Raw genomic sequence first — 26,244 nt, forward strand, 5'->3', positions numbered from 1 at the left:
ATATTCTGTCGTTTAATACTCTGTCATTCGAAACAGTAACATTTATATTTTTATTTGTGTACATTCAAAATGACTACAAAATGTCATGCCTTTGGAAAATAAAGAAAACAATATGATGCGCTGCTTTAGCGCGTCTCAGTCTCCTTGAACATCTTTCTGGCGCACACCAAAAATGAACCAAAATAGTGAATAGCCTTCTGACGCACCTACTTTTCAAAGTCAACATTTAGATTATTTTAAGTAAAATGCATTATATAGTCACTTAAGAATAAAACACAGCGTGGTTCATGATAAAAAAAAAAAACGTGACTTTACAGTTCGGAAATAGGAAAATAGCAAACCCCTGGCACTTGAGAACTCCTGGTCTACACAGAAGAAAGCCCTGTCTAGTGTTTTTCCCAGTACGGGTTGTGTCGAGCCATGTTAGTCTGGTTATTTGATGAAAAAAAAAAGATGAAATGTAGTTGCAATAAACGCGTTAAGAATCACAACGCGAGGACTCTTATTCTGCAGTGCAGAACTGAGGAAGAACTGATGACGGGACAGTTTGATCTTCGGCTGACAAATCAAATGAAAGGGGCGTTTCATTCCCACCCACGTGTAAAATTCGAATATTCCAGCTGTTTATACATTTTTCTACATCAGAACGAAAAACGAAAACTCAAGCTGAATTCTTGTTTTTCGTTGGTTTGGAAAAAATGAAAATCGAAAAAGGAACTGTTTTCTCATTTTTCTACTTTCAATATTAAATAAAAAAACGACTGAACGAATGATACACGGATTACATTTAAATAAAGAAAAAACTCAAATTAAATAAAGAAAAACCCGAAATTTAAATAAAGATAAACTAAATTTAAATAAAGAAAAACGAAATTAAGTTAAATTAAAAACGAGATTAATTTAGATTGATAACGGGTAAAAAGGCTAATAGCCTACATGTTGGGTCCGTGTACTTTTTCGTTCATTCATTATTCTATTTCGGAATGATAGATGAAATGTAAAAAAAAGGGTGCAGCTTGTTTTTTTGTTTAAAAGAAAAAAACAGAAATGGCTGTATTTTTTTTTTTTTTGTACATAGCATAGCCTACTTTGTTATGATTTTAGTATCATAATGATTAATAAATGCACGCACAATTATCCGTGAACTTGATTTGAAGCCTTTCAACTTGTGTGTGCAAAATGCAGAATTAAATGAATGTGCAACAATTTGTACAAATAGAGTCTGTAGGTCTACTATACTGTTGAAAGTATGAAAAGTGAACAGCACGAGTAATAGGATGCACAATTTGAGACGGGTCAGACATGATTTTGACCAATTCATTACGTTTTGTTTTGTAGAAAACCTTTCTTTAAAGTGAGTTTTGTTTTGTATAAATTGTATCTTAATTTTAATCAATTTTGCATCAACCAATCGCCTGGAGTGGATTTAATAAATAAGAAGCAAATATATAGCAGACAATATAATCATGGAGGCGCCCGCGCGGTCACTTGCATTGCACGTTAACGAAACTCAGTGTATGCCTCACACAGACATGAGAAAGACATCAAATACACAAAGCTTGAAAAGTCTTTAAACAAAATAATTCTAAACGAAAAGAAAAGGCTACTCTCTGATTATGTATGATTATATGATCATAGAGCCTATAGCCTATTTTGTGAATTGTTCATTCCCGGTTGGCACACATTTTGCTGCCCTTACAAAAGTGCCGCTCTAGGCAATTGCCTAGTTCGCCTATATGGACGCGCCGGCCCTGGGGTCAGCAATGAGTGTATTGATTCATTGTCCCTTCATAGTTTGCAAGAGACATTTAATAAACTGAGACGTAGGCTATTTAATAAACTGAGCGTAGCCTATTCATCTGTCAATGTGAAACGCGACTTGGCCATTCTAATTAATGATCGGAAGAACGCGTATCGACCACCGTTACTGTAAAATATGCACGTATGTCCATTTAAACTCGATTTTGGTCAAATGTGGATTATATCATTACACTGGCAAGAATATGGTTACATTTAAAGATGCCGTACAAAGTATGACAACGCTACGTTCAACTGCTTTTGAAATTACGGTGTTTATTTTCACTTCCTGAAAAGTAACCGTTTTGGACATACGTGAGTTTCATCGGGCAGCGACGATATGTATATGGTAACCATTATGTTTTATATTTGAGCGCGATCGCGTTTGAATGTATCATATTTTGGATAGCGATCGCGTTTGAATGTATCATATTTTGCAGCGCGATCGCGTTTGAATGTATCATATTTTGGATAGCGATCGCGTTTGAATGTATCATATTTTGCAACGCGATCGCGTCTGAATGTATCATATTTTGCAGCGCGATCGCGTTTGAATGTACTGTATCATATTTTGGATGAAAGCAAAAAGCACCAAACGGCTTCATGTTTTTATTATTATCTCATTTCATATCATCATAACAGATGGAAACATTTGAAGTAACATGATAATCAATATATTTTTCTCTGGCTTAGTTGTTACTGAAATCTTTTGGAAGGTTTATACTGCTATAGGTTATCTATTGTTATTATTATTTTATCCGGCACTGCGCATATACCTTATGCCTACAAGGCACAACAAACCTGGTGTTCATTATATTATATATTGTTGGAAACATTTGTGTGTGTGTGTGTGTGTGTGTGTGTGTGTATTCTGTGAATTTTAAAAAGGATTTTTTTTTTTTTCAGGGCCCAGATGCCACTGAGGACTTCAACATTCACATGAGTCTCTGTACGTGAACATGGTAAAGTGAAAATCTTGGAAATGAAAGGTATGTACAATGTTTTTAGGAATGGCACAAAGGTCTCTGTCTTTGAAGTGCTTTTTTGGCATTTGTTGTGTATCTTTGGATTATGTTGTGTTGTAAATAAATCCAAACAATCTAAAAGCCATTCTTTTTTAAATCTCCTCATTCTTTGTGCAAGGTTGCTCAGAATGACAGGGCCTGATAGCTCCTAATAGGGCCGTTAGGGGAGGGTCTTTGTCTTTCTCAGGTGTGAAAAGCTTACATATTAATGAGCTCCCGCATATTGCTTTTTCACACAAAACACGTCGTAAAATTTTTAAATCAATATATTGTCTTATCTGAATGAGCAGTCAGGGTGATTTTCACATAGTTTTGCAGCAAATATTCTAGGCTACGTCATACAATTTTCAAAAGTCTTGTGAAGAAATAATCAGTATGGGTTTCATGGCCTTATTTCAGTGAGAATTTTTTTTTGTATTTTCACAAACCACGCATAAATGTCATTATCTCAAAACTACAAACTTTTACATACATGCTGCTGATATATTATTGTAGCAGAGTTTGTGCTGAATACAGTGTAATTAGACTTTAGCTATGAAAATGTCACAAGTAACAGAAATAACCAGAAATGTCAGAGCATGTCAGAACACCTCCAGGGCCCAGAAAACAGCTCAGACCTCAGAGGGTTAAGAGCTGCGCGCGCCCTGTTGAACTGTCGTCGGCAGTTTGTATTGTATGTGCACCTCGAACACCCGTATGCGGGTTATTTCAGTTTGATGCTCATTCTTATCCTACTTTTGTTTATCAAGTAAAGCTGTGGACGGTAGAACGGGTGACAGACAGTTACACGAGTTCGACTGGGGAATAAAGTGCAAGTTGTGAGATGCCAATCGCCTCCGTGAGTCTGTCTGGCCTCGGTAATAACTTAATCTGTGAGCTATCCCTATTTCTCCTCCTGACAGAACGCGTTACAAAGCGTTGGACATCGAACAGGCACAGATAACCTCTGAAGATGTCTACTAGGCCCAAAGTTGCAAGGGTGGTTTTTCTGCTCACAGGCGCTTGGGGGCTGCGCAACGACCACCATTCAACCCGAAAAAAGTCATATAACTATTCCAATGACTCCGAAGCTGTTCGGTTAAGGTAAAAAAGTTACTTAGTGCACCTTTAAAAGGGGACTGAGAACTTTTTAAGCTACAACAAAAAAAAATCACACTTTTTAGCCTTTTTTAAATTGTCGTCTTTGACTCACGTGAAAAATTGTTTCTTGTTACAGGTTCTGAAATTACAAATGTAAAATATTATGAAAAAGTAATACAATGAAGAAACATACCTGATGGAATATAATCATCATCATCGCTCTGTTCTTCCTCAGCTGTGGTTTCTCTCCTCATCTTCATCTTCATCATCATCATCATCATCGCTCTGTTCTTCCTCAGCTGTGGTTTCTCTCCTCATCTTCATCATCATCTTCATCATCGCTCTATTCTTCCTCAGCTGTGGTTTCTCCCCTCATCTTCATCATCTTCAGTGGCGTCTGCAGCATCTGCTGTTCTTCAGCGTTACAGTCTGAACCCAGAGACTCTGTGCAGGTTTGATCGGTGGATCCATGACTGTCACACACACACACACACACACACACACGCACACACACACACACACACACACTCTCTCCTGAGCGTCAGTGTAACAGAGTAAAGTGAGTCCTGTGTGTCTCTGGATCTGTGTGTGTTCAGAGAGTTGATCTCTGACGCTCCACTGAATCCTGTCCATCAGTCAGACACACTCAACCTCTTCCAGCTCCTGAGGAACACAGAATCACAGCGACTTTCAATTTATATAACAACTGTTCAGGCCATTGCACACTGAGTCCGAAATTCGTATCCGAAATTTTCGCACGTTAAAAAAAAAATTCGACCTCACGTTATGTCAATCACGCTTGCACACTGTCTACGAAACTTTCGTCCGTAATAAAAAAATTCGGATCGGGTTCAATTTTCTGCGTTTTTCGCATCCACAGCCAGTATTTTGAGAGTTTTTTTGACAATTCAGAGCCACCGTACAAGCGAACGACAAAATCCAGAATGGATAAAATATAACCTGTGTATAGGCTACAGCTGTTCTGTCTGCCTAGCGCTTCCGCTGGCCGTGTGTGTGTGTGTGTGTGTGTGTCCATAGTCTCTGTTCAGGATCGATTGGTTCAGGGAAATTGGTGGTCTTCTTTTTAATATGTGGCTCCAGTATCGCTAGCAAAGCATCAAACTGTTCCACTGACATTCTGAGGTAAATTTTGAATCGCTCAAGATAGTTTCGCAACTCCTTGATAAGTGAAACTCTCCTTCCTCTCGGCGCAATCTCAGGATTGGATGGACCAAATATTTCCTCTTCCTTTTTCTCTTTTTAAGAAGAAAGAGGGCAACAAAATCATCCTTACTGCTTGACGAATCCATTTTGTATTTTTTGCGTTTTTTTTTCCGCAAAGGTTTAATAACGCATCGGACTCAGTGTGCAAGGTTCCTGTGCGTGACAAATTTTTAAGGCTGACGAACACGAAAAAACGCATACGAAAATTTCGGACTCAGTGTGCAATGGCCTTTCCTCTGAAGGAGACTATTTTAAAGAATAATAAACTGTAAGCAGACTGGATGTAACATTAACATTTTTAGATATGTCAAAATTGCAGTATCTATAATGGAGCTCGTCACACTAATGCTGGAAGCTTATCGTTGTTCTGGTAATACACTAATACACTTATATTGTACATATAAACATTTCAGTCAGAATCTGCAGTCATATCAAGATATTTGAATTGTGAGAATCAAATGAATTAATCAATTTGATTACTTCATTACTCAGCAGAAAGAAAGAAAGAAAAAAAAACGAGGAAAAGATATAGGCTAACAAACAAACAGATGTTTCAGGTAAGTTAATTCAGGTATTAAAGGATGAAGTGAATCTTTATCATGTACAAACCTCTCAATCCCTTCAGTTTCTGGTTTCTCTCCATCATCTTTATTTCCTCCAGTGACGCCTTCTCTTTCTTCAGCTGACAGATCTCTGTGATGAAACTATCAATATCCAGAATGGACAGATATATTATCAACATTTAACAGATTTACATTTTAAACATGCTATTCTCAAACTTCTACTGGTTTCTTCTGAATCTGTGAGCACCAAGGGGGCATGGATTTGTATTATTTTGAAGGTACCCCCGGACGCCGCCATTGGCTAACGGAACCCCACCTGCAGTTAGCATCCCATTGACTCCCATTCATTTTGGCGTCACTTTGACAGCGAATAACTTCACATCTGAGGCGTTTAAAGACTCCATTTGTCCATTATTTATTTCTAAAGAAACACGACAATGTATAAAATGCTCCATTACCTTGTAGCTTATGTTATGGCCCTGTAGAAGCAGTTTTTGTAAAAGTAGGCTAATGATTGCGTCATAGCCACGCGACTCTCTGTCGCACAGAACCTCGCAGGCAATATTTTATGAGCATAGACGTCTATGAGGCAATCGGGGGGACGTAGAGTCAAGGGAGAAGCCCATATAGAGTCCATAAAAGCAACGGGGAAAAATTGTGCAACAACGTTTTGAGGAATTGGAAATAATTCGGTATGTGGCAAGTATACATGAAGTAGCCTAACATTTATCCACAATCTTTAAATAATGTATCTACTTAATTAAATAATGAAGTATGGGTAACGGGGTATTAACGGGGGATGGAGAAATTATCATGAAATTATGCAATGAAAAAAAAAAACATCTCAATGTCAATCGCGGTTAACTTTATTCCTTTATTTATTTACAGATATGCTTGAAGATGAATGTGATCCCTTTCATCCTGGTCGGAAGCCATATACAACATGTCCTATCCTACATAACCTAATGTAAAAAATAAAGAAAACCGTTTCTGTTCAAGTGTGTTTGTCCATGATTTATTAGCCAAAACTGCATGATTTAACAGCTCATCATTTTTTATAAATTGGAATATTATATGGTCAATGTATTACGTGAAGAGATGAACTGTACAATGAGTCATTTTAAGAGACTATTTAAAATTAATATTGAATGGATACGAAAATGACTCGAGGGGATAGTATATTGTATAGGCCTACTTACAGTATGGTTCCTTGGCTTATATAGTATTGTTTTGAATGGGTTATTATTCGGTTTAATGTAGATAGAGGGAAACGGAGAAGATGGAATTTTTTTGGTAAATGTGCTTTTTGGTAATTTTTTTGAAAAAATTCAAATATGATTCAAATAGGAATTTTTGGAATTCAAATAAAAAAAATTAGACCCGTTTATGCACACATATAAGATAGCGTACTGGCGTTAAATTTTAAAATAAATAAATAAATACTACGCAAAATGACAAAATAATTAATCAGAATACTTACTAAAATTTGCTGCTGTTCACGTTCGCCGTCTCTGCAAGATTCGGTGGGTGATTCAGATTGATTTCTCTTGGCACAGCTTTTAGAAGACTTACAATTGTCAGACGGGTTGCTCACGTCACTTCTACGTCATCAAGCTCAGTTTGAGTCTGCGCAGTACGCTGGACCCCCAGGAAGTAAGAGTTTCTAATGGGCTTCACATTGGCTGCGTTCCAAACCGCATACTCAATGAGTAGGTACTTAATTTCAATAAGTACTTACTCAACGAGCGCTAAAAGAGTAGGTACTTTATAGCAAGATCTCGTTGAGTATGAATGCGAACCGGACATCTGCCATGTTGACGTTATCATGTGACCTACGACGCGTTATCACAAGCGCAACAACTTAAAAGATTTGAACGACACGTTTAATTCATCTATCTGTAAATATCTTGATATTGATTAAACTTGCTCATTTTGTGGTCTTTTTGAAGAAACTGCTGCCCATTTATTTTGTGAATACATTTAGGGTTGATTTAAGTTCTTATATTTAACCCTACTAATGTGACCCACCGTTTTATCCTTAACGATATTATTTATTTTTATTACGAAATCCCAAAATTGTCATCTCTTGAATATGTTGTTAATTTGTTATCCAAACGTTTTCATCCACAAGCGAAAGTGGCTAACTGCTTTATTTTTTCCTCTTTTTCTTGTTGAATTTAACTGTCGTTTCATCCCTAGGCCTATAAATAACAAAAAAAAATATATTTTTAAATGTATTATAATGAATTATTTAAGAAAATATATATTAAGATATTCAACCTTGTAGGTTCTTTTTTTCCTGTGTAAAAAATATCATATTATGTATGCAAACCCATAATATATATATATATATTATGGGTTTGCATACATAATGAGATTTTTTACAGATCTCATAACATCAGTAACTCGACAGCCCTACCTAGAACGGATTTCCTCAGCGTTTGTAATGTCTGCACAAAGGGCAGCTTTTCGAAGATTCGCCTTTGGAGGAAAACTGTTGATTTTATACTCGAAAAATGTACGCATCATTAATATTAAAAAATAATATTACCTCAGAATGAATTGCATTGCTATCCCACCCCAAAACATACAATAACAACAACGATAAATGCTGACCAATACTTAATTATATTACTTTTTACTGAAAATTATATAATTCAATAAAACAAACAAAATGTAATGTATGTCATATGACATAGCTCTGCATGATTGAATACACTCTAGATGTGTATATAATGAACATATCTACATTTTCTTTCAAACAATTAAATAAAACATTAATTAAATAATTATATTTTATTTACTGACAACAATGAGAAATATTAATAAATTAGTAAAAGAATGAATGAAAGTCACCATCACACAATAAACAAATGCATAAGTCAACACATGAAACAAAGCTTTATTCAAACTACATCATGTATGTAGGCTACAGGCACTGAACCCCACATCCTTCTGCCATCTCAACACAGCGGTTCCCATTCTGCGGCTTTATTCTGATGAATCAGCTGACCGCCAGAGGTGAGCCGTTCCCTCGTGCCGGAGGTTGTTGCGTGATGTGTTGTGCTTCACAATCTGAGGCAATAAGAGCAGGTTGAGTGATCAAGGGTCTTGTAAGGGCAGGTGGAGTGATGGAGGGTCTCATCCATGGCACCATCTCCAGGATTCAGCTCTGGGCTCCTCATCCTCAGTGCTCACACCAGCCTGCTGACATTTCAGATCCTACAAAATGCACAAACATAAAACAAAAGCAGTCATTTTAACCGCACAATGTCATTTGATTTCAGTATTATTTAGAAGACAAAAACGCTTTTTTTCCACAAATGCTGCCATCATCTTCCCTTGCAGGTCCTGCTCCACCACAAAAGATCTGCAGCAAATGCACAAAAATCAATAATCAGAAAAGTGCTGTAATAGCTCTGTTTGAAATTACAATAATTAAAATAAACTACAGCTTAAGATTTAAATAGTTGTTATTCATTTCTTGATAGTTGTATACTCACTCAAAGCCTTCATGAGCCACTCCACCGGATAAACACACATCTGTTCATCTGACCCTGTAACATCCAGACAAGATCCACGTTACCTCTGTGATTTATGAACTCAACACTACATTTACATGTTGAGGTTGTTTTAACTTTTTATCCAACATAAATGTTCCTCAATTTATCAACTACTAATGGACAAATAAAATAGATAACTTATGTTTAACGTTAGTTACTTTATAGATTTGTTCTACATAATAGCACATTACTCAGATGTCTATTTCATGTTGTGATATTTCAAGATTTTCCTGTCAGATGTAAATAGACATTTAAAATAAGCGTCTTTAAGATGTATATGGTTTATGTAAATCCACGTTAGAAACGTAACTTACGTGTCTTTACTGGAGCTCCCTTTAGCTAACGTTATACATAATAAAACGTGTTTTTACAGCAAAATCACAACTATACTACACTGTGTAACGTCTTTACACCTTCAACAATTCAACAGTTTACTCTACAGTAGTTCAACACATGCAATTTTAACACAAGGAACCGTGTTTACTCACATTTGAAAGCACCCGCGTCTCTGATCTCTGCGATGTTTGCGATGACGTATCCTCTCGCGTGGCCTCCTGGGATAGAAGAGTATCCATCGGTCGAGCACTCAAAAATCTGGCCGAAAGCAGTAAGCCATCCGGGAACTTCTCGCCTACTCTTTTATGAATACTGACGTTTGGAACGTACTGCTTCCTTCACGTACTGTTTTCGCCTACTATATAGTAGGAAAGTAGGCATATTCGAACGCACTTAAGTCCGAATCTCGCGATAATTAGTACGTCACCCAGGTAATTCTCGCCTACTCTTTTGGATTCGTACATACTTTTTCGCTCGCCTACTCCTTTTCCCATACTAAATAGTAGGGAAGTATGCGGTTTGGAACGCAGCATTTGTCTCCGTTGAATCCAATGGGGTCGCTGTGTCCATTTCTTTTACTGTCTATGGTAAGCACTGTGTGAACTCCTTTCAAAAGTGATGCTGCTACTGCTGCTTCGTTTCATTTACCGTGGATATTAAACTACTAAACAGTGCATTAGCGCCACCTATTGGCAGTATATGGACCAGAAAACACCCTTCATCTCTTCATATCCACACTGAGCCTCACACACCGTCCAGAGCAAAAGCACTGCACACTATAGCTACTGTTAGCATATTTAAAATATGTTTATAGATATATGTTTTATCCTCCTGTGAGCTCTTTCTTTAGTGTTTTATTTGGCGGATAAAATCAGATTTCCCTCAGACGGACCGCCAAAATAACGGCTGAGATTCGCGCTTCAGGATCGTGACGTGAGTGTGCACTCGTACAGTGGCCAGACAACGGTCAGCATTTTATCTCATGGGGTTGATTTTAAAAACAACTACCAATCTTTTTTTTTTTTTTTTCATAATTAATTAAACAATAATCATAATTTATTTTTAGCTACCCGGAAGCCTTTATATGTTTTATTGTTTTACCGATCCTCCTGGAAATCAAGGCAAATTACACTGAATCATATGTTTAGTGTGTGCTTTTTCAAACAAACTTCAATTGTATAAACTGTGATAACTTGATATTTGCCACTGCTCTCTTAAAAAATTAAGGAACTAAATAAAACTACACATATTCTACAAGTTTCTTACACTGTTTACTCACTCATCATGGATGGATTAGGAACAGTTCAATATTTATGATTATGGGCGGAGCTACAGTATATGACATCACTGCAGGTGTGTAAAGTCTTTGTTGAAAGTGAAACTGAACAGATGAGCTGGAAGCTTCTTCAAACAACACTTCTTTTCCGAAACCCTGAAATTAACGATCAAATCTGACATTCACTCACAGGTAAGCGATGGAAATGTAAGTTCACTAGTTTGATAGCATGATGCAGTACAAGAACGCTTGTAAAATTAAAGTATGTGTTCATGCAACATATATCAGAATCAGGAAGTATTTGAACTGCAGACAGAATAAACAAAGTTCAATGAAAACCATAACTCTATTAAACAGAAATGACTCTTGGAGTTTCTTTCAAATTTGTTATTTGCTTGAAAAAGTACAGTTCCACTAATTTTTTTTTTTTTTTTTAATCTCATGATTGTATTAAAATGAAAACCTATTACATTTGCTGTACTGTGTTTCTTCCCTAGTTTAGTGTCTGTATTTAGTTTCTTCAGATTTTTTCTACAGGTATTTAACATGCAACATCCATAGCCTAATTTACTCAGTACATATAATTATCAAAATTGCTCTCTTCAGGAATGTAGAAGATATATTGACATTACTTATCTTATTACTACTTAATTATCTTTTCAGCATGGCATCCTCCAGTGGTCCATCACTAAATGAGAAGCTCCAGTGCTCCATCTGCCTGAAAGTGTTCACTGATCCAGTCACCACTCCATGTGGACACAACTTCTGCAGAACCTGCCTGAGAAAGTGCTGGCCGAACTCACCGATCTGCTTCTGTCCACTCTGTAACGAAAAATTCAGCAGAAGACCTGATCTCAAGATTAATACTATACTCGGAAAGCTTGTGCAACACTTTAAGAAGCTTAATCAAGAATCTGAGGTGTTCTGTGACTTCTGTGGTGAAAGAAAGCAGAAAGCAGTGAAGACCTGCCTGACGTGTCAAAGCTCTTACTGTGAGACTCATCTGGAGCCTCATCTCAGTGTCCCACGTCTAAAGAAACACACACTGATCAACGCTGTGGAAAATCTGGAGGATTATATATGCCAGAAACACGAGAGACCTCTGGAGCTGTTCTGCAGAGATGACCAGACGTGTGTTTGTCTGTCCTGCACTGAAGGAGAACACAGGACTCACAACACTGTTCCTATAGAGGAGGAGAGTCGAGAGAAGAAGGTAAAGAGTTACAGACAAAACACTTTAAACACACTGTGAAATGCATCCTAAATCAGGTAAAAGTTAATTTAGTCAATTTTTGAGAATGCAATATATTACCTTCAAAACTGACAGACATGGACTAAAAGCCATATGTATAAAAGCCATTTAATTCATGAGGTCTAACATTTATTATTCAAATAAGAATTGTTTTGTCAGAAAATTTAACGCTAAATTCAGTGATAAATGTGTCTGTGTTTTTCTCTGTATGCAGATGATCCAGGACAGAATGAAGAAGATTCAAGAGATCACGCGCTCAGAGCAGAGAAAAGTGAGTGGAAAAAAATGATTAAAATCATTTGTGTTCTTGCACTTTGAGCCACAACTTATCACAAGCTTTGCGATCTTTCTTCGAGAAGTGTTGCTTGAACTGAATCTTCTTCTTTTTGCAGACTCGCGCCTCCATTGATTGTTTCCTTACTTCGTCTCGAACTGTCCACATTTCAAACTGGATGATTATTGGTCTGGGTGTCCTGTTGGTAGCAACATTGATCATCTTGCCTAAACAATATACCGTGAGTATGCGAGAGTGTGTGTAAGTGCATTGGTTTAGGAGTGTGTGGTTTGGTACTTGCGGTTAAGTGTGTCTTCAGCTGCTTCTTGAACAATGTGATGGTCTCAGCAGTTCAGTTGGAGGTTAAAATAAATAAATTAAATATTTAAATTAGGGGAAAACAAAAATATAAAAAAGAGCAGTAAAAGAATAAAGTTTTTTGTTACTGTTTGCAAATAATATATGTATATATTTTTAAATATGCACCTATTCAGTCGTATTCATATACCTAATCTGTTGAATATTCAAAACTGAAAAAATCTAGTCTTCTAGTCTCCTCACAGTCAATGAATTACATAAATCACACGTAACTGAAAATTTCACCAAAAAATAAAATTGGTTTGCATCACTTGATATTACTGTTGGTCATTAAAACAGTGTCAGTGTTCTGTCACTTCGGTCTGTTTATTAGGGGATTTGATGAGAGAACTCAGAAGCCTTGTTTATAGTTTGGCCTGGCTCTGCAGCGCGAGCCTCCGCTGGCTCCGCACACTTCTCCCCAAACAGACGAGGCGTTTGTACTTGATGCGCTCGCCTTTGTAATATTCTTTGAAACGACAGGGTGTGACTGGGAGTAATTGTCCTCTAAACCATCAGGACACAGTGGTGAGAAGTAGTAAGATACACACGTTACGATCATAGACAGTATATAAATTTGAAATCACCCTCAAATATGGCACTATTAAAGGGATACTCCACTTTAAAATGAAAATTCTGTCATCATATACTCACCCTCATGTTGTTTCAAACCTGTATGAATTTCTTTCTTCTGCTGAACAGAAAGGAAGATATTTAGAAGAATGTCAGTAACCAGACAGTTTCTGGTCTCATTGACTTGCATAGTACTACTAAGTACTATCGTCTGTTTATATATCCATACTCCCTTAATAAAGGAGTCCAGACATTAGAAAAATATCTGTCTACACATGTGTTTTATATTTAATATGAGGGAAATACACATGCGTGACACAAAAAAAATCTTTAACTTTTAGGTAGCAAAATATTTTTTTAGTACTTTGAATTACACTGCGCAAACCAAAAATAATACTACCCACCAGATGAAGAAGGGTTGTCTCTCCACATAAAATATTAATTTAATGTTCGCATTTATGAGGAAAAAACAATGTTACGGGCGTGACCACTCTGAAAGCGGCACTAAAAGACTGCTTTAAAACTTTCACAGAGACCTCAAAGCACAAAGCCTGTCTTTAAAGTGAATTTCGTTTTGTATTAATTGTATCTTAATTTTAATAAATGTTTCATCAACCAATTGCCTGGATTTAATAAATAAGAAGTAATAGCAGACAATAATCACGACACGGAGGCACCGGGGGGGTGAACTGGAGCTCATCTCATAAATGAACCGAAACTTGGCATATAAGGTTACACTTGCCTCACAGACATGTCTACTTTTAAACAGAACTATTCAAAATGAAAGAAAACAGACTGCTCTCTGCTTATGTAATCCGTATGAAATGTGCATTTCTCTCTGCCGCGTTCACTACTGCGAAGATCGTGAATCAGCATTGTCAAATTAATCTTTGCAGCCGACACTGACACAGAAAACACTTGTTTATTAATAAACAATTAAAATATATCCTTGCTATATTTGACATACCGTATTTTCCGCACTATAAGGCGCACTTAAAAGCCTTTATTTTTTTCAAAAAACGACAGTGCGCCTTATAATCCGGAGCGCCTTATATATGGATCTGGCGCCTTATGTTAACGTCTGTTAAACAACCGCTGACTTAAACCTTGTTTATACTTTCGCCTGACACCAGAGCGCGAGCCTCCGCTGACTGCGCGCGCAACTCCCCAAACAGACGCGAGGCATTTATACTTGACGCAACTGTTTTGTTTTAGACTGAACACCAGACCATATAACTGATTTAGATGCGCAAACTGGGTGCCGGTGTGATGAGATGTACTACTAATATCCGTCTGCTCGGGCAGATTCGGCTCAAAGTCATGCATCTTCGGATTCAGAGGCGCGCGCGCTGTTAAGCCGAATCTGCCCGAGCAGACGGATATTATTTTTTTTATTAACTTCGCGCTCATGCGGACGCGTCGAGTATAAACAAGGTATCTTGGTTTACATTTGGACTTTGGATGTGATCTTAGGCTTGAAAAGGTTGGTGACCACTGCATAACGCAAACCCAGTCAAACGTTTGACTGCAGTATCTTCTATTCTATGCGCCTTATAATCCGGTGCGCCCTATATATGAAAACAGTTCTAAAATAGGCCATTCATTGAAGGTGCGCCTTATAATCCGGTGCGCCTTATAGTGCGGAAAATACGGTATTCATAATCATTACTTTTGCCGGTTCTTTGTGACAGCTTTTATTGGCAGCGCCTAGGCCTGTCACGATAACAAATTTTGCTGGACGATAAATTGTCCAAGAAATTATCGCGATAAACGATAATATTGTCGTTCTGAGACCATTTTCATTTAATATAATTATAATGGCATAATAATGCAGGTACACCTTTTCAACGATCTATAAACTTTTATTTCTAAAGAATATTAAACATTGAAAACGGAAAACATTTTAAATATCCAAAAAAATGAACATAACAACCAAAAACAATGAAAGCAATGGACTCTTAGTGTCTGTTAACAAAATAAATGTCTGTTAATAAATAAAATGAAACAAAATTGCACTTCAAAAAATATTAAACATTAGGCTTTAGACATTATTAAATAGTGATACATTCCATAACAGGCAAAACTGACAGTTAGGACCTTTGTAAACAAATTTAAAAAAGCCTCAACAAGCCATATCGCTCAATTTAGCACTGTTACTCCTGTTACTTTGTCCTCCTGTTACTTTGTCAAGTGATTGTGTACTGTCGGGAAGACGGAGACACACTTTATTGCGTGTATGCTACGCACTGAAAATACTTGGTTAGGATTAGGGGTGAGGAGTGCGTGCGTATTACACGCCATAAAGAGCGTATCATATGCACGCAAAAACTATTTTTGGCGTATAAATGGCACGAGAAATAACATTCGTGGTATAGATACGCATTTTCATGTGATCGGGCTCGCTGTCGCAACTCACAACTAGCGTCTTCTCTCTCTCCCGGAAGTAGCCGCAAACAGTCCCGCCGGCGCTTTCCCATACAAAGACCATGTGACTGACAAGCGCCGCGGCGCCGCCTTCCCACACAAAGACCGCATGCAACTGACAACAAGAGGGTTCACTCCTTCTATACGCTAAAGAACCGAGCGAGAGTGGTCATCCAGTCTCTTTGGTAGAGAGAGAGAGACGAGGAAAACAAATAATCATGCAAATGGAATTATCGCGGCCGGAAAAATTATCGAGCTCATTTTTTTTTATCGTGCGATTAATCGACTTATCGACTATCGCGACAGGCCTAGCAGCGCCACCCGTTACATGAACGCATCACCGCACCGCATTCCGCATTCCTACACTTATAAAATGCAATTCAATGTGGAAGTAATCCAAGTATTCAAAATACGTTACTCAGATTGAGTAACGTAACGGAATACGTTACAAATTACATTTTGGGGCATGTATTCTGTATTCTGTAATGAAATATGGTTTGAAAGTATCCTTCCCAACACTGATCACACGCTCACCATGACAAGACAAGAGATTAGCCGTGTCATAATTGGTTTATAATGAGCTCTTCACTCATCTGATCCGCTCCTTTTAGAGGTGTCAGTCTGAGCTGCTGATGATGGAGGAACAGCAGAAAGCAGCAGAGAAACAGGCTGAAGATCTCATTAAAGAGCTGGAGCAGGAAAACACTGAGCTGAAGAGGAGAAACACTGAGCTGGAGCAGGAAAACACTGAGCAGAAGAGGAGAAACACTGAGCTGGATCAGGAAAACACTGAGCAGAAGAGGAGAAACACTGACCTGGAGCAGGAAAACACTGAGCAGAAGAGGAGAAACACTGAGCTGGAGCAGGAAAACACTGAGCAGAAGAGGAGAAACACTGAGCTGGAGCAGGAAAACAGTGAGCAGAAGAGGAGAAACACTGAGCTGGAGCAGGAAAACACTGAGCAGAAGAGGAGAAACACTGAGCTGGAGCAGGAAATCACTGAGCAGAAGAGGAGAAACACTGAGCTGGAGCAGGAAAACAGTGAGCAGAAGAGGAGAAACACTGAGCTGGAGCAGGAAAACACTGAGCAGAAGAGGAGAAACACTGAGCTGGAGCAGGAAAACAGTGAGCAGAAGAGGAGAAACACTGACCTGGAGCAGGAAAACACTGAGCAGAAGAGGAGAAACACTGAGCTGGAGCAGGAAAACAGTGAGCAGAAGAGGAGAAACACTGAGCTGGAGCAGGAAAACAGTGAGCAGAAGAGGAGAAACACTGACCTGGAGCAGGAAAACACTGAGCAGAAGAGGAGAAACACTGAGCTGGAGCAGGAAAACACTGAGCTGAAGAGGAGAAACACTGAGCTGGAGCAGGAAAACACTGAGCAGAAGAGGAGAAACACTGAGCAGAAGAGGAGAAACACTGAGCTGGAGCAGGAAAACACTGAGCAGAAGAGGAGAAACACTGAGCTGGAGCAGGAAAACACTGAGCAGAAGAGGAGAAACACTGAGCAGAAGAGGAGAAACACTGAGCTGGAGCAGGAAAACACTGAGCAGAAGAGGAGAAACACTGAGCTGGAGCAGGAAAACACTGAGCTGAAGAGGAGAAACACTGACCTCACTCAAACTGGTATGTGAATATCAAATACAGGGTTTTTGTCTAACTTTTTTTAAAAGTGTTAAATTAATTGTAAGCATCTGTGATGTGCTGGTGATCACCACATTATTATAAACTTAAAGTTATCACGCAAATCACGCAGCGTTGTGGACCAATAACCCTGTATTAATATTGAGATCAATCAGCATTTTCAGGAGAATGTGTGTCTTCGTTGAATTAAAAGCTGAGCTAAAATCTATGAATAAAACCCTGGCATATCCTTTGTGATGCATAAGATGTTTAGTAACTATATTAAGCAGGGTCAGCACAGCATCATTAGTCTCTCTGTCTATCTTATATGTGAACTGGAGTGGATCTAGTAAAGACACCACAGTGGAAGTCAAATGACTGGCCTTGTTATTGAGAGCTTGTTATTTGGGGAAATTTTCAGTTTTAGTTTCAGACAATATCTTCTGAATCTATCTTTCAAAATTTGAAATACTATGTAATACAATCGATCAATAGTCCAGTTTAAATGAGTGGGACAGTCCACATATTGCTTAAGAGTAGGTAGATATTCAGTCACATAAATGAAAGTCTCCAAGAATTAAAGGGGTCATGACATGAGAAACCAAATTTGCCTTGATCTTCTGGTATATAAGAGGTCTTTGTACCATTAAAACGTCCTGCAAGTTTCATAGCTTAAGACGTCCTTCCCATTATAAACGAATCATTTATTTAATCAAGCTCTAAATACAGCTCGTTCTGGATCCATGGTATGAAGTGACGTCACGGTACGAAGTGACGTAGCAGTCGTTTGCATATGACCACCTCTAGCGTAGACAACTACGCTTCAAGCGCAAGATAACTACGCCTCATTTCATCATCGCATCTGTCATGCGCTTCACATGTGTTCAGTCGATGTGCAGCGAGTGGGTCTGTTTACAAGAAGATTGCGATGTCACGACACGCAGATGTGCTGTTCCTGGCTGTGGACAAACAACATGTTTGAATAATATACGCTGCTGAAAGATCCAGACGTCAGGGGAAAATGGATGCAGTTTATTTTTTGCGGACGTCCCAGTCATGGCAGAGTTAATAAGCGTGTGTTCTCCACATTTCAAGGATGAGTGACAGTTGAGAACAATCGCAGTTTGATGCTAGCCTGGGTTTCCCCATACTGCCTTGCTCGCAGCGCGATTCTATTCACGCTGCTATGGCAGTCTGGACACCATGGGACAATTTTCCCCTGAAAAAGGGAACCAATCACAGAACGGGGAGGGAGCAGCAAGATGATGACGACACCGAAGCAGTTTGTTTATATCAGACTCGACGTTACCTTCTACCCTCATGTTTATCTTGCACAAACGGTAATATTCGCTAAACGCCATCGTGTACAAATAAATCTTTGACCCATCGTCTTTTTCCTCGTCGAATTTCTCTCACTCTACATACGTCATCTGGTATAATTGAAGCGATTGGCTATGAGATACATACAGGCGCATTTGATAGACATTCATAGCGCCCAATAAACGGCTCTGGGCATTCGTAAACCACGCCTCAAATACGAGAAAATGCGCACGTAGTTCCCAGACCAAGTCTCAATGAGACTTGGTCTGACGTTAGCCAGGCTAGTTTGATGCTGGCTTTGCCAGAAAACTTTTGTACAAGATAAGGCCATGTGGACTATTCTGGGCTCAACAACGACGCAAACTGTAAGTAATGTAGGCTATTTAAAACTTAAAACTTTTTTAAAACGTTAATTGCAGTTTAATCACCGTGTTTTTACTTAGTTTAGCCTACTTATTGTTTTATGACCGTCATGTTCATGCCCCGTAGGCTATTAAAAGATGTAGGCTGTTAAACTGACAAAATAGTTTCACACTTTCTATGTGGACGGGCTGATGCATTCTTAGTTGTGTTGATTGATGGTTCATTTCCTCTGATTCCGACTCAAACATCATTGCAATCGCCATCGCCTCGCACGCATCACCCGTTACTATGGTAACGGTAAACACAGCTCCGCAAAATCTGCACGTTTTGAAAAGGGGGCGTTAACAATTGATGAATAGGCACTGACGTTATCCAATCATAACAGTGGGTGTTAACACTGAACTCTTAAAGGGGAAACACCCCCAAAACAGACTGTTTGAATCAGAGCATGAGAAACAGGGTGGGAAAAGGTCATAAATCACTCAATTTTAAACGTTTTTTGTCCAAAAAACTATAGTAATACTATAATTGCACCTAAGGGAACACAATAAAAGAAAAGAAAAAACCATGTCATGACCCCTTTAAAACAGGTTGACCTGCAGAGCGAGTGCATCATTGTAGCTCTTCGCTATTCCGGTCCGAGTACATTAGTAAATCTGACTGTGATCTTGCTGATCTCCCTTGAGAGATAAAATGGGCTAAAGAAATTGTTTTCATGTCAATCTGTGTTCATTTTGACCACGAACCATGCGCTGTCACTTTAATTCAGCGCGTGCAGCACAGCAGAAATAGACTCGGTGTGGAAACGATCTCTACATGTCATGCTGTATACGCAACGCTCCTGGACCGCATCCGCATGCAGTGTGAAAGCTATAACCTGTTAACATGGGTGCGGAAAAAATACGCACCGCATACGCACTGCAAACGCAGTATATGTGAAACGGAGGTGACACTGACGCTTTTCTGTCAGTGGTAGAATACCAGCTACTTGCGAGAAGTAGCGGTACGCAATGAAAAGTGCAGGTACGCTTAAGAGTAAAATGCAGAAGTGCCAGTACCGCCCCACTTCAAGCACTGGTTTGGTCTAAAATGCTAAAACTGCTCTCATGTTTTGCTGCAAATGCGAGTGAATTTTCTGTCATCTTTGCAGGACTGTGATATGAAGAGTGTGCAAAGTAACATATTTTAGCAACTGTGTGAAAGTGAATAGCACATAACGGGCACAATACCGGTAAAAACATGAATATCTATGGGTTCAGAAATCAGAAATCAGAAATCAGAATCAGAAAGAGCTTTATTGCCAAGTATGCTTGCGCATACGAGGAATTTGTCTTGGTGACAGTAGCTTCCAGTACACATACAATATAAAGTGACAAGACAAGTAACATAGGTATAAATAAAAAATAGAAAAAATAAAAATAAAATAAAAATAAAAAGATTATAAATTATAAATATATATAAAGTTATAAGGTGCTATAATGAAATGTCTGAGGGAAGTATTGCACATGTTTGTTCCACAGTAGCGGAACATTTAAGTGTTCATGAGGTAGATGGCCTGGGGAAAGAAACTTTTCCTGTGTCTGGTTGTTTTTGTGCTCTGTGCTCTGTAGCGTCGACCAGACGGTAACAGTTCAAACAGAAAGTGTGCTGGGTGTGACGGGTCCAGAGTGATTTTGCGAGCCCTTTTACTTACTCTGGATGAGTGCAGTACTTTGAGTGTGGGAAGGGTAGTGCCAGTGATTCGCTCAGCAGTCCGAACTATCCGCTGTAGTCTACGGAGGTCGGTTTTGGTAGCAGAGCCGAACCAGACGGTGATGGAAGTGCAGAGGATGGACTGGATGACAGCTGAGTAGAACTGTACGAGCAGCTCCTGTGGCAGGTTGAATTTCCTCAGCTGACGCAGGAAGTACAGTCTCTGTTGGGCTTTCTTCACAATAGAGTCTATGTGAGTGTCCCACTTCAGATCCTGAGAGATGGTGGTGCCCAGGAACCTGAATGACTCTACTGCAGTCACAGTGCTGTCCATGATGGTGAGTGAAGGGAGTGCAGGGGGGTTTCTCCTGAAGTCCACGATCATCTCCACTGTTTTGAGCGTGTTCAGCTCCAGGTTGTTATAACTGCACCAAAGAGCCAGCTGCTCCACCTCCTGTCTGTACGCAGACTCGTCACCGTTCCGGATGAGTCCGATAACAGTAGTGTCGTCCGCAAACTTCAGGAGCTTGACAGAGGGGTCTTTAGAGGTGCAGTCATTTGTGTACAGGGAGAAGAGCAGTGGTGAGAGAACACATCCCTGTGGAGCACCGGTGCTGATGGTGCGGCTGTCGGACGTGATTTTGCCCATTCTGACTAGCTGTTGTCTGTCTGTCAGAAAGCTGGTGATCCATTGACAGAATGAGCTAGGGACAGAGAGCTGGGTCAGTTTGGTCTGGAGCAGTGATGGGACGATGGTGTTGAAGGCAGAACTAAAGTCCACGAACAGAATCCTTGCATAGGTCCCTGGTTTGTCCAGATGTTGTAGGGTGTAATGCAGTCCCATATTGACCACATCATCCACAGACCGGTTTGCTCTGTAGGCAAACTGCAGGGGGTCCAGCAAGGGTCCAGTGATGTCCTTCAGATATGCTAACACCAGTCTTTCGAATGACTTCATGGCCATGACTTCACTTCATGAGTCCTGTGATCTTTGGTTTCTTCGGGATTGGGATGATGGTGGAGCGTTTAAAGCAGAAAGGGACTTTGCACTGCTCCAGTGATCTGTTGAAGATCAGTGAGAAGATAGAGGCCAGCTGGTCAGCGCAGGTTTTCAGACAGGCTGGTGAAACACCGTCTGGGCCTGGTGCTTTCCTTCTCTTCTGTTTCCTGAAGATCTGACGCACATTATCCTCACTGATCTGAAGTGCAGGGGGGGAGGGGAGGGGGATGGCTGGAGGTGTTGATGGCTGTGTAGAGAGATGGTCAGGGCGGGTATGGGGTGTCTGATCGGGGGTCTCAAATCTACAGTAAAAGACATTCAGCTCGTTCGCAAGATGCTTATTGCTGTCGATGCTGGGGGATGGTGTCTTGTAGTTGGTAATGTCTTTCAGGCCTTTCTTCCACTCATTCAGTATTGGTCACATGACTAAACTTACATCATCGTTTTCAAATACCTCCATTTTGACAGTCCTAAAGTGTTGACAGTGCTAAAAACATGGTCTCAGTGTGGGTGGAAGGCCAAAACGGAGAGAAAAAGATGTGTTTTCAAACGAAAAACGTTTTAGTGTGGACAAGACCTGAATTCACAATCATGATCAGCTCTAAGTTCATTACCGAACGCACGTTTGACAGGGTAATGATGGGCAAAGGAAACCTGTATCAGTGTTTCCAGAGTCAGTGTCTCACACCTCCTCTTTTTCCTCTCTTTCACCTCTTTAACAATCTGTCATGCCGCCGGATTGCATAAAAATCCTCAAGGTTTACAGATGAAGAGCCGCCAGTAGGGCGTAGTGAATAAGTGACAACAGGTGAGGGGGCGTCTTGTTGGCCTGTCCAGCAGTTATTCCCAGACGTGAATGTCATAAGGCAAAATAATATCATAGTAGTGTGAAATTCATGGCAGCATAACCCTGGGTAAAACACCGTTTCCAGCAAGTGTAATCCACATCAGATCAAAATAACTGTTCAAAACAAACTTAAGATCTCACACGAGCAAACAAAACACACGCGGTGAACAGAGATCCTGTCACTGACACACAACCAGAAGTCTGACTATAAAATAAACTGTCTAAAAGGTTTCCTCACTTCACAAGGACAATATAGACAGCAAAAATAACACTTTTTTTTTTACACTGAATAATAATTATTACAGCTTTAATAAAAATACAACTTGACATTTCTGCTTTTAAACCCTCTGTTATGATTTTCTCATAGACCTCCATCGTACGTATATTTACTGCAGTAACATTCTGCATTTTGTTTTACAAACTGATGGACGAACAACATTTCCATGATGCTGCCAGTAGAGAAACTCACTGTTAACCTGAAATTACTGCTATGAATAATTCATCATTATATTGTCATCTGTGTCCACAGGGTTGAAGTTCGTGCAGCAGTTTGCAGGTACAGTGTGACTGACACCATTACACTCACAGAGTACACATGAAAATGTTTGTTCTGAAGTTGATTGATAATGTCTGATCTCTCTCAGTGGATGTGACTCTGGATCCTGATACAGCGAATCCATATCTGATCCTGTCTGATGATGGAAAACAAGTCAGTCATGGAGACATTTGGAAGAACGTCCCAATGAACCCAAAGAGATTTGATGTGGGTTTGTGTGTTCTGGCAAAGCAGGGATTCAGTTCAGGGAGATTTTACTATGAGGTGCAGGTGAAGGGAAAGACTCAGTGGACTTTAGGAGTGGTCAGAGAATCCATTGACAGGAAGGGGGAGATGATCATACTGACTCCTGAGGATGGATTCTGGACTCTGTGGCGGATTAATGAAAATGATTATGTAGTTATTGATAGTCCATCTTCCTCTTTATCTCAGAGAGTGAAACCTGAGAAGGTTGGTGTGTTTGTGAGTTATGAGGAGGGTCTGGTCTCGTTTTATGACGTGGAGTCCAGATCTCATATCTACTCTTTCACTTGTCAGAGTTTCACAGAGAAACTCTATCCATTTTTCAGCCTAGGGTTTAATGATGACGGTAAAAACTCAAACCCACTGATCATCACTCCTGTCAGATGAAACGAACAAAATAAATCAAGTAGATTTTACCAGAACACTTTATAATAATACAGTAATAGAGCACTTAAAGGCACACTGTGGAGAAATTGTGTTTTTGTCAAACAGCGACCCCTAGAGTCGCTGTGGAATACTTGCACTGGTGTAAATCTCACAACACCTGAGTTCAGCTGGCAAACTAGTTCGTGAGGCAAGCTAGGCAATAAAGCATAATGCAAAAAACACGTAAGAGAACGAGTGTTTGTAAGTCTGTTAACAGCTCTGATAATCGAAGCTAGCTAGACATATGTGGAAATTATTGGACTGGTCTAATTATCAGCAATGGATCAATGAACAGCTTGTAAAAAAAACATACTACAAGCAAGCGCAACAACATAGAATGCAAACAAGTTTACAAATAAGAGATTTATTTACTGGCCACTTCATGCGTTTTCTCAGATCGGATAGCTATCAGATTTATCAAAACGACTCCATCTACACCTGGTCACATAAATGTGTTTTTGCGAAACGGATTTAAATCCGATCTCCAATTCTCGCGCTATATGCAGATTTAATGGAGTGCACGTCACCGAAAGCAACAGATATGAGCTGCATTTTATTGATCATCAGCTAAAATTTCTAAATCAAAGACCGCAATTAGAGAGAGCAGCAGCAACAGCCCTGGAAAGATCATTTCGTTTCAATGATGATGATTGTGTGTTAAGCGTCTGCGACTTACTTTCACTTTGATTTGCGATAGTTTGCACGTTGGTTTAATGAATAGATGCTCAGCTTCTCATCTGCGGTGATGCGTGTTCCAGCACGTCGTCATATCTGGCAATAACATAGCCTATAACACGCTCTCACACGTTTTTTTATTATTTATTTTTTAGCATTTTTGGGAGGAGTACAATTTACATGTGGTTTCAAAAACCAGATGCATTTACACTTGTCCAGTTTCGTCTGGAATGCGTCTCAGACCTCCTCCTGAAGTGGTTTGAGCGATCGGATTCAAATCCGTCTTGAATGCGTTTCGGAGGACATTTACACCTGGGCTTTTCACGATCGGATTGCTATCTGATCTGAGAAAACGCATGAAGTGGCCAGGTCTAAACACAACAGCCCCCATGACAAAAACATACGCACGAAAGCCGAAAACAAACGCTGGTTGGCATCTCACGTCCATAGACCGTATATAAACGCTCACGTCCGAATTTGAGGAAGTGGTGGGGGAAGTGACGTATGCCGTAAAGCAGTCGAATTTTGTAGTTCTTTTTGTGCTCTGGTTACTACCCGAACCCCGAAGTTACATAGTGCCAGTAAAAGCGATACAGACCCCGTCAGGCTATGGCAGACGTGTCATTCAACCTATTGTAAGTCGATGTACCATCACAAGGGTCTTGGAAATATTATGAAGGTTGAAAAGTTACACTGTGGCTTTAAGTCATTTATAAACTATTAGTTTAAAGTTAATTAACAGTTTACAAACTGTAGTTTGTACAGTGTGTGAGTCACTCGACTCACTTTAGATTATTTATTTTATTTTATATTTATTTCATAGACTCACTCACACACACACACACACACACACACACACACACACACACTCTCTCTCTCTCACAAACACATAAACACTCTCACGCACGCGCACACACGCACACACACACTGCAACGCCACAAACATGTAAGTAACCATGTTTACTCTAATGTCTGATCTCTGATCAGTGATTTCTGATGTAATTATTCAAGTTCAGACAGATTTTCTCTCAAAATCATTCAATACTGTTTATGCATCAGTAAATCCAGCCAGTGACTAAATTATAATTATAATAAACGATCAACTTCACATTGTTTCTCTTAGTAGCATGAAAACAATGTTATTTAAATTGATTAAATTGTATTCAGAAAGCGATCAAAGAACGGTCTCTTTATAATCGCTGGAGCTGTCAATCAAACAGTGTTTACTCTTACATCGAGTTTGCATTGTTATTTATGGTGAAAGCATTCGTGAGAGTTCAGAAAAAGTTGCAATGAAGAGAGTTCAGTGTACTCTCGCTCGGGACGGGGCGGTAACATTAGCCAATCACAGCAGTGGGCGTTTACACTGACATCTCACAGCCAATCACAGCAGTGGGCATTTACACTGAAGTCTCACAGCCAATCACAGCAGTGGACGTTTACACTGAAGTCTCACAGCCAATCACAGCAGTGGACGTTTACACTGAAGTATCACAGCCAATCACAGCAGTGGGCGTTTACACTGAAGTCTCACAGCCAATCACAGCAGTGGGCGTTTACACTGAAGTCTCACAGCAGCCAATCACAGCAGTGGGCGTTTACACTGAAGTCTCACAGCAGCCAATCACAGCAGTGGGCGTTTACACTGAAGTCTCACAGCAGCCAATCACAGCAGTGGGCGTTTACACTGAAGTCTCACAGTAGACACGGAAACAGAAATCAGAGGCTAAAATCAGGAAAGAAAACAGACAATCT

General features: G+C 39.5%; 1 protein-coding gene and 1 long non-coding RNA gene across 2 annotated transcripts in view; one reads left to right on the forward strand and one right to left on the reverse strand.

Moving 5' to 3' along the window:
- Window positions 1-8,572: 8,572 nt before the first annotated feature.
- Window positions 8,573-10,225, reverse strand: LOC311302661. Its single transcript, XR_014629640.1, has 3 exons — window positions 9,741-10,225; window positions 9,193-9,246; window positions 8,573-9,059 (listed from the first exon to the last, which is right to left on the reverse strand). It is a non-coding gene; the product is annotated as an uncharacterized lncRNA (long non-coding RNA).
- Window positions 10,226-10,546: 321 nt separating this feature from the next.
- Window positions 10,547-26,244, forward strand: part of LOC311302372 (uncharacterized protein) — a gene marked incomplete at its 3' end in the record, with an annotated part of 49,170 nt that continues 33,472 nt past the window's right edge. Inside the window, exons 1-7 of the mRNA XM_084428189.1 lie at window positions 10,547-11,056; window positions 11,528-12,077; window positions 12,331-12,387; window positions 12,509-12,631; window positions 16,356-17,370; window positions 23,119-23,145; window positions 23,234-23,766. Of these exons, the coding sequence (XP_084284315.1) occupies window positions 11,529-12,077; window positions 12,331-12,387; window positions 12,509-12,631; window positions 16,356-17,370; window positions 23,119-23,145; window positions 23,234-23,766 (2,304 nt within the window). The 5' untranslated portion in view covers window positions 10,547-11,056; window position 11,528. The remainder of the gene's footprint in view (window positions 11,057-11,527; window positions 12,078-12,330; window positions 12,388-12,508; window positions 12,632-16,355; window positions 17,371-23,118; window positions 23,146-23,233; window positions 23,767-26,244) is intronic.

The sequence above is a fragment of the Rutilus rutilus genome (genome assembly GCF_951802725.1).
Source record: "Rutilus rutilus genome assembly, chromosome: 13".
NCBI lineage: Eukaryota > Metazoa > Chordata > Actinopteri > Cypriniformes > Leuciscidae > Rutilus > Rutilus rutilus.